At 38.1% G+C, this 16,771-nt stretch overlaps 1 protein-coding gene across 5 annotated transcripts in view; it reads left to right on the top strand.

Moving 5' to 3' along the window:
* The window catches only part of Fmr1 (synaptic functional regulator FMR1), a 242,821-nt gene that overhangs the window by 183,355 nt on the left and 42,695 nt on the right, over positions 1–16,771 (top strand). For all 5 annotated transcript variants that reach the window (XM_081756090.1, XM_081756095.1, XM_081756093.1 and 2 more), the window contains one exon: positions 11,631–11,789. In XM_081756090.1, coding sequence (XP_081612216.1) covers positions 11,631–11,789 — 159 coding nt within the window. The remainder of the gene's footprint in view (positions 1–11,630; positions 11,790–16,771) is intronic.

The raw sequence follows: 16,771 nt of genomic DNA on the forward strand, positions 1-16,771 counted from the left end.
ACTTTGGGCCTATCGCATTAAGGCCTATTTTTGCTCTAAACTGCTTCCGAATCTCATGTTTTCGTGATTTCAATAGTTCCTTGTGCTTCTTTCGAACTTGCCATATCTTGAAATCGAGTCTATATGCAATATAAAGGAGGCACTCAAAAAATCGTATGTACGCATGTAACACTGACAATCCAAAGAGAAATGAGGATGCGTCTATGTCTTTCAAAGAAACCCTCTCTAAATCTTTCATTTCATTGGGAGATGCTTTGCAAATATAACACTTTCGAAGAGATTTGTTGTTCAGGAGTGCATTACAACTTTTCCATCTACCATAGTGAGAATGAGCTCGTGATGCACAGTAAATTGGAAACCAATGACATTCACAGTTGATAGGTGATCTTGAATCTGCTGTTCGATGCACTGGACTCGTTCAACTTTTTTTTTGCAATAAAGCTTGAGATTTAATTTCTGCACTGACATCTGAAACAGTAATACTCTCATCTGACGGGTAACAACTTTCTTAGCCTCGAGTAATTGGTGATAACTTGGACAAATGTCTGCCCTGCGTGTTTTGGCACCAAGACGTAGACAGTTGTATTGGTTTTTGGATAACTTACGACCGAGAAGCAATGCACGCGCCTCTTCTTTGGTGCACGGTTTAAGTAAAATTCTCTGGCCCTTTGCGCTCATAAACGCTTGTCTCATCTTACGAACTCTAGTCGAAGTTGTTTCTGTCACCTCACGAAGTACTTTTCCTGCATCTTGTTGTTCTGATACCCGAAGCCTCATTTTGGCAGCAAAAGCCAGTTCCGACGTACTTGCAGATGTACGTAAATCTTCCACTTTCCTCCGTTTAGTTATGTCAATAGGTTCTCTGAAATCTTTCGATGGACAACCGCCAGGATTTGATCGACGTTCCATCTGTCTCCAGAATTTAAATGTCAGTTCTTCATCAAGCCATTCTCTATGTGTCTTTAGGAAATGTCATGATTTCTGCCACTCTTATACAGTTTTTGGTACACTTGGCTGCAAAACCTGGAAACAATTATTCGAATGTCTTCACTAACGTGGGCTGGGTTTTCACCAAGGTCCAATTACGTCAAAACCCAGGTCTGGACATGCTGTGTTTGTTCCCTTTGACAACGTCCTTACATTTCTCTCATTTTCGCATTGACCTGGATGCGTCTCAGCATCATTATGAACTATAGATGTCCTGCACGTAAAAAGTAGGAATAATTAATTTCAGTGTCCTGTCACCACACTCAATCACAAAGGAACACGTATTTCACGAATTCGCACATATTCGCACCTAAACTTTCTGAAAAACATTTCATCATGGATTATTCTTTCAGGCCATTTCAATAACTCTGCTGGGGAACGCTGGGCACTATACTAAATATCTGTAGTTTTGTGGACTTTTTGCTAAAGCAAATTAGATTTTGTCACATTAACATATTTTGTTCGAGGAAACGTAGATATGGAATATACTGCATAGCCACTTTGGATAGTTGCAGTGCTTGAGAGGTATGTTGGTACCATATACAACAAATGTTTCTTGTAACCACATATTCTCAGATACCAAGCCATGAACTTGAATGACAAATACTCTATTTGGCAGCTATTTCACAGATATGTCCACAATGGTTAGCTTTCACCCTTTCTAACTCACACCTTACATGTTACTCGTGTTCATTATTTGTATATAATAAACTATGGATATTTCGTAATCCATATACTAAACCAGTATCCTTCTAACGCAATTTTCAAAAATTGGGTTTTGGCCAGCTTTTTGCTCGTCCTGAACCACTGTGCAGTGGTTTGGATTCAGATGAAACTGTAGGACCGCGTCTTTCATAACCTGAGTGCAGAAAAGAGCGCTAAACTTCACTACTCTACTTTCTCAAACTATGGATGATTATTTACTAGGGATTGGCAAAACCGGTTTCTAAAAAATCGAAAAACCGGCATTTCGGTTTTCCTCAAAACCGGTTCGCGTTTTCACGGAGATTGGTTTCGGTTTTCTTCAAAAACCGGTTCGGTTTTTCATCGAAGCCGGTTTCGGTTTCAGAACCGATTCGGTTTTTACCGAAATTGGTTTCGGTGAAAACTTTTGGAAACCACAGAAAATTTTCTGTGTAAACGAAATCGGTTTCCAGAGAACATTGAAACTCTATTCTGTTCAGAAATAGAACCAATTTAAAAAAAAAAAAAAAAAACGAACCAGTTTTGAAGAAAACTGGATCCGGTGAAAAGAACCGGTTTCGGTTTTCCTAAAAGCCGAAAACGTGCCTACCGCTAGTATCTACACGCATCCATATTACTTCGTTCATCTTGATTAAGTATATCGTGGTGTGTGTCTTTGGATTTTTTATATAAGGGCCATTCCATCGTCACGGGCAGGACATTTACACTACATTTTTGATGCTTTAAAGTTGTATATTTCTAAAAATACAACATAAATTCTGCTAATTGTATGATACATGGGCAGTACAGACTTAGGAGTATATGCAGCTGATGTTTTCAGTATTTTTTTCTGTTTAGAGTAGAAAATACTAAATCCTAAACGTCTGTCACGGGCGGGGACAAAAAAGAGAAGTGACTTTCGACACACAAGGGAATGTTACAAAACTCTGTGAATTCTTAGCTCAAAGTGTTTTTATTTAAACGGAAATGTATGAATGATTAATTTTTTTACCAAACTTCACTTAAGAGAAATTTGCCGAATATTTATATTAATAAAAAAATTCAACTTTACTGTGTCACGGGCGGGACACATGGTTGTCACGGGCAGGACACCGTGTGAATCAACACACAAAATCTCAATAAGAATGATTTGAAAACTGAAATAAAATCGAAAATGAGTCAATTTCTACTGTTCTGTTATATCATTGTACACAAATAATTCTATTTACTTTACTTGGGGCTCACTTTTACCACATAAAATAAAAATATATAGTACACTTATTTCTAACCACCTACACTTTAGGAAATGGTTTTATTTGCCCATTTACACCCACCTTGTAGGGAACTTCGTACAAAACACTGTCTAACAGTAGAATAGTGCTGGTATCCAGTGCCCGTGTCGTATAAAATCAGCGCCCGGGGCGAGAGTACACGACGGCGCCCCCGTAAATATGAGTGAGGTCGACAGACCAGCCGTATGTGAATGGTTGGCGCCATGCGTAAGAAAATTTTCAAAAATAAACCCTGCTTTTCCTTGATTTTGAGCACTATTTAATACTTTTTCCTTCCATTTTTATATATATTTTATTTTTTCCTCCTGAATTTTGCACCCCCATACTTTGACGCCCGGGGCCGTCGCCCTGCTCGCCCCTTCCCCCCAACGCCACGGCACTGCTGGTATTACAGGTATTATTTGATTGAAATGCATGTAAGACACATCTTCAACAGTCTTGAAAATTTTACCGCGCTTACGGTCTTCATACGAATTTTCTTGACTTCTTCGTCCTCTTCCACTGGACTATGTGCGATAGTTGCATGTCTATGCTTTCTTTTTTTGTCCACTAGAGAAAAATTTCATCAACAAAAATGTTTCTTGTGTTATATCTTCAACAGCTGGCCTAACACAAGCCTTGTTAACATGCAAACCTAAGTCGTCGCTCAGGATAGCTTCATGGCTTTCGGAATCATCATTTTCTGAATCCGATTAAAAGTCTGTTAGGAATTTAAAGGTTTTACACGGATGAAGCTCTGATTTAAAAGTTCGACGAACTACTCAATTTTTGTTGTCAAATTGCAGAAAAAAAAAAGTGTGTTTTGATTGGAGACATTCAATTGAAAAGAGCATTTTCCCGCCTTTTATTCAAAGCGTCTTTGTTTTAAATTTCTGCTGATGATAGTAGTAAAACAGTATATTTTGAAACGAAGAGCTTAAATCTGCTACGAAATCAGCAGCACATTCTACAATTACTTTCTTTTGTTTCACAAAGTTCCATACTGGCCTTCTTGTACGTACTCGAATCCCATCCACTTCTCCCTTGAAATGAACAAAAAGTTGACCTTAATGATAATATTTATATGACACTTATTTTACGTTAAAACATCATACTGACAGTAATAGATAATAGTCTATTTAAGTAAATAATGTTCATGATTAGAAAACGTTATTTTAGTACACATGGAATCATTTTCTATCATGAAAAACCAATGTACACAAACTTTCTCACCAATGACATGCTCACTGTCACGGGCAGGACAAGTTTTCAAATTGAAATAAAATCGAAATATATTATTAGCATTAGTCCAAAATTTGGTAAATGTGAATTACGCATGCAAATTGTTACTTCTACTAAGTACGAACCACATTCTCAAATTTAGTAGTTCAGTACCATAACTTTTGGTAGTTTTCTGTCACGGGCAGGACATTCAAGTTGACGTTTATATCTTTAATGATATTATAAACAATTTTTATCCTATAAACACTTTTTCAACTGCACCTTGTAGCAAAGAGAAGCATCTTGAATAGCTCGAAGTTACTTCAGCCAAACATGCACAAATTACCGTAAAATGTTGCAGGTAACAAGAATAAAAACTTTCATCGCAGCTGACAAGTTACAAATTCGCAACTTAGATTTAAAATTTTACGTGAATTCTAAGTATAGATAAGTTTCTCTTTGTGGAAAAGTAAATTTCGTTCTATTTACTTCATATATATGTAAAAATGCATTGGTTTTGACAGTTTTCGAAAATTTGGGTTCAGGCTCACTTTTGCGTGGAATGACCCATAAGAGGGTCATATATATATATATATATATATATATATATATATATATATATATATATATATATATATATATATATATATATATATAGTATAAAATATATTTTGTGAACAGGCGCTAACAGAAACGAGAAGTTCCTACAGTCCAGTGGAAAAGATTAACTATTTATTTGTCTAAATCTGACCGTCAAATTTGCATACATCCTGTTATGAATAAGGCACATTTTTCAGGCTAAATAATCTTAAAAATGTAAACTTAAACAGATTAGTAGAAGAAGCATGGGAATACCAACATGCAGTACTGATCTTCCTCATATGCATATTTTTGTCCCGTGTACAGAAGAGAGTCAGATGACAAGTGTTCACAAAGAGTACACCGAGAGTTTGAACGGTAGTGTTTTCACGAAACGTTAGGGGGAAAAATGCTTAACTAACTGGTTCATATTAGCTTTGCTGTCTTAAATAACTAGAAAAACAAAGCAACGTTTATTTTAAAATAATAAATGTGTGACAGTTTCGCCAACTAACTGAACATATTGACTTCATCAGATACTGTAAAAACAAGAGAGAGTTATATCTAAATATAACAGGATTCCGGAAAATGGATCTGAACGTTGATTGGCTGATCAAAACAGATTCAGCCAATCATAACAGAAGTTGACAAAAGTGAAACTAAACACCATAAATCCCTTTCCCCCCGTGGTTCGGTAGAAAACTAAGCTACAGATTAAGTCTTTCCGATAACTTTCCAAACTGTTCGTCTATTAAGTCCTGCATTGTAATTCATAACACAGCCCTGCTTCTTTTCAGTGAGCCTGGGCTGCTCCTACTTTCTTACCAACGTCCTTTGTTCCGTGCTAACACTTCAGTCTCACCTTAATTAATATTATGTCCCGTGGTCCTCACGTGTTAAAGAAAACTCCCTCTTGTTTTTCGTGTCTGATGAAGCCAATATTTCAGTTAGTTGGCGAAACTATCACACGTTTATTATTTTTAAATAAACGTTGCTTTATTCAGTGATTAGTTTTTCTAACTATCGCTTATTCTAAGAATAAAAAGTGCCCACGCTTGGATAAAGGACCCCGCACTTTTCTTACGGAAAGTGGCTTTCGGCTAATGTCGTTGAAACTTCGCTGGTTGATAGTTCTTAACATGTGGATCAAAAGTCTCAATGGGCACAAAGACCGAAATCCACTCCTTCCCCCCCAAAAACCGCCTCCAAGTAGCTGGGGGGATTGAACTTATTTCAGCATGTAAAACAATTTGTTGTTTTAATCAACTCAACAAGGACCCCAAACAACCACATGTTAGACTATCAAACTACCCCACTTGACACCGCCCTTTTCCCCCCACATATCCCCCCCCCCCGCGAATTACCTTACGGATGTTCCATATTACTGTAGTTTATAGTTGCGCGTATCTGTTGAAATACCTACAATTTTGGTCTCACCGACGATATAATGGGTTTCACGTATCGCTGAGGTGAGAGTTCTAGAATTCAAGATGGAGGATCAATATGGCGGATGAAAAACACGAAACTCCTGAATGTGGCCACAAATAGCTGTTTACTAGGGTATTTTGGGTCGTTGGTTACGAATCTGAGGTCAAAATTCTTGAATTCAAGATTGCAGATCCAATATGGTGGATGAAAACGTCGAAGCCACAAATCGTAGTAGACTAGAGTGTTTTTAGATCGCTGTTTAAGTACGCAACATTCCTTGATACTTCAGCCACCATGTAGAATTATTCTGCACCCTTGTCCTTTACGAAAACCCACCACAGATATCTTAATGCTGAACGGTGTTAAAATAATTCATCAATTATCTGTTCATTATTTTCATCATTTCGGTTTGCAGCATCTAATGTGGTACTTAGCAATGAGTCATCGGGTTATCTAATATTCTGTAAATGTCGTGCATGGCCTAAATACCACAAGACACTTGCAGCGTGCGCACATGTACCTAATGTACGAGCACCACTTTGACATATACAGTAGTAACCTTGAATAACATTTTGATCATCATCCTGGTCATCTTCATCATTGGCTACATATGCTATGAAAACTTGATGCTTAGTTGCATTGCGGAACCTTGAGTAGAGACGTATGCGCAGGAATCTCGGTTCAGTTACGTTTTCGTCAAGCTGGAATTGCTCATCCTTATCTCGTATTAGTTTATCTTGGACGTAAGAGGATGAGAGATCTACCTGATATGTGCCTACAGTCAAATCTCGTAAGTAGTTTAAGTTAAGTACAAAGAAATCAATTAGGCTTTGATCATTCAGCGGTACCCATTGACCGTTACTTCTAATAAGATTATCTACCTCCACTCTTGCTTTAACAACGTTCGGCATGATTGACCTATTTCCCATTTCTCTAGCTAATTCAATGGTTGCATCTTGCATGAAAATAACGGGATGGTATCTGTTCAAAATAGCTCCAGCTATGCGATAGAAACTATTCAGTTTCTTTGCATGTTGCAGATTCAATCTTTGTGCTAGAAACTTAAAAACAGATCTTAGATGCCCGTTTCTTGCCTCGACTATCCATCGACTTTTAATAACTAGTCGAGAAGTATTCGCATCTTCTGTTGATAGTTGTCTTTCACGTGGTAGTAGGAGTGCGGGCATTCTATGATCAATTCCTAAATATTCCAGTAAAGGAATTGCGTCGCGGTATCCTCTGTCTACTAACACAATGACCAGGATTATGATCAAAATGTTATTCAAGGTTACTACTGTACATGTCAAAGCGGTGCTCGTACATTAGGTACATGTGCGCACGCTGCAAGTGTCTTGTGGTATTTAGGCCATGCACGACATTTACAGAATATTAGATATCCCGATGACTCATTGCTAAGTACCACATTAGATGCTGCAAACCGAAATGATGAAAATAATGAACAGATAATTGATGAATTATTTTAACACCGTTCAGCATTAAGATATCTGTGGTGGGTTTTCGTAAAGGACAAGGGTGCAGAATAATTCTACATGGTGGCTGAAGTATCAAGGAATGTTGCGTACTTAAACAGCGATCTAAAAACACTCTAGTCTACTACGATTTGTGGCTTCGACGTTTTTATCCACCATACTGGATCTGCAATCTTGAATTCAAGAATTTTGACCTCAGATTCGTAACCAACGACCCAAAATACCCTAGTAAACAGCTATTTGTGGCCACATTCAGGAGTTTCGTGTTTTTGATCCGCCATATTGATCCTCTATCTTGAATTCTAGAACTCTCACCTCAGATTCGTAATCAGCGATACGTGAAACCCATTATATCGTCGGTGAGACCAAAACTGTAGGTATTTCAACAGATACGCGCAACTATAAACTACAGTAATATGGAACATCCGTAAGGTAATTCGCGGGGGGGGATATGTGGGGGGAAAAGGGCGGTGTCAAGTGGGGTAGTTTGATAGTCTAACATGTGGTTGTTTGGGGTCCTTGTTGAGTTGATTAAAACAACAAATTGTTTTACATGCTGAAATAAGTTCAATCCCCCCAGCTACTTGGAGGCGGTTTTGGGAGGGAAAGAGTGGATTTCGGTCTTTGTGCCCATTGAGACTTTTGATCCACATGTTAAGAACTATCAACCAGCGAAGTTTCAACAACATTAGCCGAAAGCCACTTTCCATAAGAAAAGTGCGGGGTCCTTTACTGTGATACTGTACTCCTGTATTATAACCAAGCCACCTACTAAGAGTAAACTGATATTAAAGCATGTTCTCTTGAACACCACCTCAAAAGAAAACTAATGCGCATAGGCATTTGAGAGAACTCCATAAAGAACTAAAGTGGGTTTCATTAAGAATACATCAACTTACTCGAGATCATTCGCCGAATTTTATTGTAAGAAATAGTTCCAAGATGAAAGAAAACTCATTCGACTATATTATATATTTCCAGTCATCGGCAATAAGATGCTAATGAATGGATTGTCGCGGTGGTGTGTAGGCAACAATATTCACCAATTGCATTGGTTTCTCAGAATCTGAATCTAAACATTACTGAACACTTACAGCGTGGATTTCAATGCCTGATAAGATCCAAATCTGTCGTATCAACTGCTGTGGCCCAGTTGTAACACTGCATGAGAGACGGTGGAACACAAAACATTCAATCATTCACTGTTATGAAAAGTTAAACTCTCAGAATGGTGACCGTGGTTGTAGCATGTAGTGGATCTACTAAAGGTATTGATTTGAGCTCCCAGAGATGTGCAGATGTCTCCTATTGTTTTCAAAAGCTGTATTATAGCGTACAAATACCATAATTTTGGAAATCCGTATGTGATATATTCATTGTAACTTAATTAATGTAACAAACCGGGAGGTGATAAGCAGATAATGCAGGTGATACAGAGATAAGCAAAAAAGGTCTTATGAACATATAGCATATTGGCAGAGTTAGCGAGGGTCAAGTGCGTGGGAAGAGCAAGTTCAAAGTGGTATATATCAAAACCCAATAAGTTTAGAGATTGCGGTATATGAAAGTTGGTAGGTGGCGCTTGTGTTCAAGACGCTACACTACAGGAGTGCGGTCATTCTGAATGTGTGCTTAATTAGGACAAGTGGGAGCTCGACTAAACCATGGTGCGTTATTCAAACCGCAAACAGGCCGACATGCTATTCATGTACAGTCACGCAGATGGCAAAGGGCGTAAAGCAGAACGACTCTTATCATTAGCGTTTTCCTAGAAAGAAGCTAACTCTCATATAGGATGTTTGGAACAATTTATCGACTCGTGTGTGAAACAGGGACTGTACTACCTACCCATGTAGATACTGGCCGACCCCTTCGTATACGTACACCTGTTACGGACGAACGTGTATTAGAAGCTATGGGCAATGGGTCAGATAAGAGTGCGAGGGATCTTAACCATCAAATGCATGTTAATCATACGACTGTGTGGCATACGTTACATGAAAATCCGTTGTGCCCATACCACTTGCAAAAGTTACAAGGGGTGACAGAAGTGGAGTTCCAACCACGTGAAACATTCTAGCAGTGGTTCATTCAGTACTGTTCACTGACGAGGCCACATTTGGAAGGGATGGTATCATAACATGCATAATACATGTGTAGGCAGATGCACATCACCATGGTACGGTTGTCACTCATCATCATCACCAATTTGGAGTCAATGTATGGTATGTCATTCTTCACGATCAGCTGATCAGCACATACGTGCCACCTCGAAGACTGAATGAAGCAGAGTATTCGACCTTTCTGCATGATACACTGTCCGAATTACTGGAAAATGTTTCCATAGGGATTCGCCGCAACATGTGGTACATGCATGGTGAGGCTTCCGTACACTTCAATATGAATGGCCGCTGGTAGTTAAACACTAACTTCCCACAATGTTGGATCGGGCGTGGCAATCCAGTGCATTATTCTGCCGGTTTCCGGACCTGAACCCACTGGATTTAGATCTGTGCGAACACATTAAAAGTGTAGTGTATACTACATACAGCGATATCAACAACTTGGTACAGCGTATTTATAATGGCTGTGCAAGTGTTCACCATGACCCAGGTATGTTCGAACGGGTTCGCTAGTATATAATCCAGCGGTATCATGCATGCATTGCTGTCCATGGTGGACGCTTTGAACATCTGTGATGTGCCTGACGAACGTACGCTTGTGTCTTTCTGCACGTCGATATCTACCGCTTCAAACTTATTGTTCCCACGTTTTCAGCCCTCTGGGGGCCGCGGTGGCTCAGTGGTAGAGCGTTCACCTTTGATGCTTGGGGTCCCGGGTTCGATCCCAGTCCCGCCAAGTGAATTTTGTGGTGGACAAACACTGTGTGCGTGGGTTTTCTCGGGGTTCTCCCGTTTCCTCCCACTTTCTTCATTCCACCATTTCATTCATTACACATCATCACCGTCTCCTTTAGCCTAACCGGCATAACCCTGGGACGTAAAACTCAAAGATTTCATTTCATATGCTTTCAACCCTCGCTGACTCTTCCAATATCTTCATTATGCAATATGTTCATAGAAACATTTTTGCATTTCGTTGTCAGGAATAACCTCCCGACGTTATGTCTTTAAGTTACACCCTATATATATATATATATATATATATATATATATATATATATAATATAACATACTGGGTATATCAAAAGCCCTGGGCCATAGAGCAAGTTCCTTACGAGTAAAGCACGAAAAAGATAGTTTTTTGTGGAAATAGTTGGTATTCAATCTAAAGTGGTGAAATTGTTCCAATTGCACTAGCAATGTAGTCCTGCTCTGCACTGGTAAGGTGTCCTATGTTAAATAAATAAATAAAAGCAGAGTTTCCAAGTTAGGAGGCTGTTGGAACACAAAAATAACACGGGGAACGTGTACGTTATTATGTGAAGAAATAACCTAATTCATTTCCCAATAACGATGTATTATTAATAAGTTGAAGATCCAAGGAAGCAGCCTACTGAACTGGCAACGTTGCTTTTACATTAAACGTTGGGCATCTTACAAGTGTAGTGGGATTACAAAAGTTCTACAATTTTAGATTAAAAACCACCTATTTTCAACAACTTCCTCTTCTCATTTTATCGTACCTCTTCTCATAAAGGAAAGCTCCAAACTTTTGATACATCCAATATATATATATATATATATATATATATATATATATATAGAGAGAGAGAGAGAGAGAGAGAGAGATAAATTGTTAATGTTCAGCATAACCGTTAATGGAAACTTGTTTAACTAGTACCAGTAAGTAGAGGTTTCAGTGTGCAATAGTCTTAAAGAAATCAACTCCGAAATGTGACCAGAAATTATCTCTGATAATATATCATTTCCGAGGCTTAAAATTATTGATCAATCGGAAGTTTTGATACATAGTGTCTTACATATGTTTTGGTCCTTTCTTCCTTCAGCATCTCGTCATCAAACGCCCGATACTATTGATGAACGTGTTCATGATTTGCCTCCACGCCAGCGAAGGGACAGACGAGACGATAGGCGACGAATGACAGATGAGGAGGACACTGTGCTGGACAGTCAAGAAGTGTCTAGTGTTGCTAGCATGGATCGAGGTAAGTAGTCAGTGAAATTTCCTTTACGGGTTATGGTTGGTGCACGCCGTTAGATAGAATTGCACATGGAGGCGTAAGTTCCTACCTAATGTGGATACGAAAAATTCTTTTAATGTCTTCTTCCCGTTCACAGCCGGTTAAGCTATCTAGCTCATGGTAAGTAGTGGCGTATTTGCATCGTGGGTCAGCAGTCTTTTGATTGGTTTGTTGTAGCTTTCCATTCTTCCGTACATCTTGAATTATTTGGTCCGTACATTTCTATCGCGGTCTTTCTCTGAGTAGTTTTCCTTCTGCTTTTTTCTCCATTGCCAATGGCATTATTTTTCCGTGTCTCATATCATGTCCAGTTTCCCTAACATAATCTCCAGTATCTAGATGCATTCAGAAAATATTGAATCCTATTTTTTCTTGCGTAAACTAAATAAGTACGGATGCCATCTGTTAGTGGAGATGTGTAAGGGGTATGTGCAACCACGGGATTTCCGTGGTTCGTTAGGTTTCCTGCTTCCCTGACATGGCACAGTCTAACTTTTAGCTTTTCCTAAAGTTAGAAATACATCCGAAAAGGTCCGATATGATTCCGCAGAAGATATTATGCCAGAATACGAAAGCTCTGCAAAACCATTCCAAATTATGTGCTTCAGAAGCATTTCTAAAAGTGACAGGTTCACTTGGACAGGTATGTACTACCATGAGCAAAATAAATGACGCGTCTCTTTATTTTGAAGTTTTCTGAAAATATCTCCGTTTTCTTTATATGTTCGAAATTTCGGAAGGTTTCCCCAGCAGGACAGGTTAATAACAAACCCGTTTTTAATATTTGTGTTAGATATTAGCTTAAAATAAAGAAATTAGAAGCAAAAAACATTAAATCGACAGAAATCTCGAGAATTACCAACTCTGCTAAAGTGGGAAATTTTCAAGAACACGAGGGAATTCTGCATTTCAACACGAAGCAGCGACATCTATGTCATTGAGAGAAATGTGGATTAAATCTACAAACTAAACTTTTAACGAATATTTCTAGTATGTCTTATTATATGCATTATCTGCAAACTCCAAATATATGAATATATGCTAAGTATTAACATAAAGATAGAGCAAATAGTGGTAATTATCTATGGAAAAGGACGAATTGGTAGGACGATCGTAATGAAATATCGTCTTTACCGGAACAGGCTCAGTTCACGTAAAAAGCAAATAGCTCAGTTGGTTAAAGCAACGAGTCTGTATGCTGAAGGTAGCGGGTTCGATCCCATGGAAATGCCGTTGTAATTTTTATCACTACATTACGGTTATTTTATTTATTTTTTTATGTGGGAAAGAATCAAATTGTAACGTATGTGTAAAACTCATGACGATACCAAAAAAAGAAAAAACGCCGTTGTCGCACTTGCATTAGCGTCCCTAATTTTGTTTGCAAACAGTTTCGTAATTATTTTCCCTGTGCTCACTGCTCACCATATGCTCGCTGGCGCATAACGAATGTTTCCCAGTAAATGTTAATTCTAATTTGGAGAATTTTATAAAGTTTCACAATATTTCTCACTAGATAGTCTTCTATCTACGTGTTTGGATATTTTGATAACAGATGTCCCTATTAAATGTTTAATTTTCCCTAGATGTTTAATTACGGAAAAGTTTTACAATGTATTTGCATTGAATTGAAATTGTTTTGAATTTACTACATAAGGTAAGTAGACCCAAGGAGGAGAACTCAAGTAATTGATATTCTACGTAAAAGCAACCTATTATAGAATGATGATGCTTCTTACCTTCAGCACATAATCTTTACGTTAGAGAGTCAGACAGAGAAAAATCCTGGTTTTTCCTCCTCTATGACCACCCATCTTAAACCTCTACATATCATTGTTCGTCTCACAAAATTTCGGTGCTCCAAAAACATTCAAATAATAATAATAATAATAATAATAATAATAATAATAATAATAATAATCCTGAATATGCCATCCGTACATAAGGTAAGGATATCTTAGTTTCCTAGTTTAAATCTTAAATATCTTAGTTTAAAATGCTTTCTTTAGTACTTATTTGAACAACCATGTAGGAGGGGGTACGACTTTTTATTTTGCCCCTCTCATTTCAGTAGCCTTCCAACAGAAAGTAATTTTTGATAAGCAGGACAGACAAAATGAATAAGAAATATATTTACAGCATCCTCTCCCCTTTCATGATTGGAATATCACGTAATATTTTTTATTCTACGAAAGATGGCCCTGTGCGGTTAGGGGTAGGTAACTAAAAAAATACCTAATATATAGCGCCCCTTGATTGTAATATTACCGCTTCTTTATTTGTACGAGGGAGCCCCTACACAATCAAGGGTGACAAAAAGAATAGGAAGTGTCTATTGAGTCCAGTAGTGGATCCAGCACGAACTCCTGGGGGAGGGGAGGGGAAGTGAAACATTCTTTTGATGATGTGAAGCTGTCACAAATTACCACTTAACTAAACTAAACAATAGTGGGGGGAACCGAAACCCAGTCAGTTTAAATTGATGTAAAAGTTTAATTTTTGGCTTCATATTAAAGTTTTGGTTTCAAATGAGAATTTCAGTCCAAGTGGTCAATGATCAAATCTCGTGGGGCTCTTCAGTGTAGGCTAATACGGCCCCCTTATGAGAAAAGGCAAAATTATTAACATGTTTATAACTTTCGAATTTTTCTTCTATTTTAAAGAAATATTTTGCTTCGTATTAAAGTGTTGGTTCCAAATGACAAATTCAGTCCGAGTGGACAATGATCAAATCTCCTGGGGGGGGGGCTTTTCAGTATAGGGGGCTACGGCTCCCTTATGGGAAAAGGCAAAAATATGAAGATGCTTATAACTTCCGAATTTTCCGTCTATTTTAAAGAAATTATTGGCTTCATATTAAAGTCTTGGCTTCAAATGACAATTTCAGTCCGTGTGGACAATGATCAAATATCGGATGGCTCTTCGGTGTAGGGGTTTCGGCTTCTTTATGGGACAAGATTCACGTAGTTGATATTGCAAAATTGATTTATATATATAAGTGGAAACTTGCACCATTTGGTTAATTTTTACCTCTTATGTTTTGCAGATTCATATTCCAAGCAATAGTTACTCCTCAGAGCTAAAAGAAGGCACTTACTAGTTTCATTAAAATGAAATGTCTTTTATGAGAGGAGCAGACGAACGAACAGGCACCCAAACGTTGGTTGAGTCGTACGGTTGAAACTCGTTAAGCTCGCTTCAATTATTATTATTATTATTATTATTATTATTATTATTATTATTATTAAAGCTTTTTGCTCCTAATTTAGTTATTTTACTTTATTATTTAACGAATATATTGAAAATTGTCAGAGACACGTATGCAGTAATTTATTTCGGGAGGGGTCCGACTTCAATATTAGGATAAATTATAATAAAATTTTAAAAGATAATCCCCAAAATTAGGCTAAATTTACAGAAAAGTTGGGGTTTCAGAGGGGGTCCGGACCCCCTGGACCCACCCCTAAATGCGTCCTTGTTTGTCAGTAACATTTCCTCATTTTGAAACCCTCAAAAACTTCGGATAGACTATATAAAGGAAAACGAGCTATTTTCGATAAAATATCACTTCAAGGAGACGCGACAGTTTTATTGCACATGGTGGTATCCAACGTTCACAAGGGCAAGAATTCCTTCCCTTTTATTTTTTTGCTATTGTGCTGTATCGAAAGGTCAGGTTTGTAACATATTACTCCTACGAACAAGCATGACTGGCAGATAGGAATACTGAACACAACTCCAGAGAGATGCATACTGAACTTACGTTTATAGCTACGCTTTGGTGATTTGCCCTCAAGGTCAATCGAGTGGTAATTCAGTTCCGTCTCTGTTCTTAAGCCATGTTCGTATTACTTCGAACAGTTTTGATAATGAAAAGCATGCCTCTTAATATAACAGACTTCTTTCGCGTAAGAAATCGAAACTCAGTTGGTCAGAGCAACTAGTCTGTAAGAATTAGGTTGTTAGTTAGTTAGGAGCCCAGTACGAGTAAGGGTTTTTATTACTATTGTTTTTATCTTTTTTATGTGAGGAAAAATCAAATTGTGACATCCCGATATCAAATGTATTTGATTAGGTAGCTTTGTCTTAGCTAAACTTTAAACATCAGTAACTGTCGAAATTATTTCACTAACCGATCACTTACTGAACGTTTGAAACACGTCAAACCAGTGGCATAACATGAAGGTTAACCTCTCCTCCGCAGTCCTTAGTTATGCGTCCGTACTTTCAAGGGCGGACTAAGGGCCGGGCGACTGCCCGGGGCGCCAGAGAAAGAGGGGCACCAAAACGAGCCTCAAAAAGTAAATTTTATAATGTGCTTTCTACTGACGTTTTTGGTTTATATTCTTGTAAAGTAGTGGCAATTATATGATCTTTTTCCATTTCACTATGGAAGAAGAGAGTTTCATAGTACTAAGGGGGCTGTATCGAAAAATTGAGAGATGGTATGTAGAATAAAGAGTGCCGGGAATTAAGTATTGTTTGTTTGTTTGCTTGAGTTTAGCGTTCCACGGTTATGCCTTAATATGCAAGGGAGATGTGGATACTAATTATAGTGGAATCCGAACCACTTTTATCGTTCAACAGTAATCCACCGGGAATTGGACCCGGTACCACAGAAGGCAGGCGTGCTAGCCACTAGACCAGGGGGGATAGAGTTGGTATTGTTTATAGCGGGCCATATTCTTTGTGCAGTTTTCCTAGGTAAGGATTTCTTTTTGAAAATGGGTTTAAAACAGGGGCGTCATTTAGGGAGGGCAGGGAGGGGCATTTGCCCCCCATGAGTTTGAGATGTATATAGATTTTATCATTAGAATAGTAGTAAATCAGTGAAAAACGCGAAATTTTACTTATATCAAGAGGTCTTGCCCCCCCCCCCCAAAGCAAAATCTGAAATGACGCTCCTGGTTTAAACTATTAAAAACACTATGATAAAATGTAAAATA

The sequence above is a fragment of the Thermobia domestica genome, chromosome 4, assembly GCF_964235325.1.
Source record: "Thermobia domestica chromosome 4, izTheDome1.hap1.1, whole genome shotgun sequence".
In the NCBI taxonomy this organism is placed as follows: Eukaryota; Metazoa; Arthropoda; class Insecta; order Zygentoma; family Lepismatidae; genus Thermobia; species Thermobia domestica.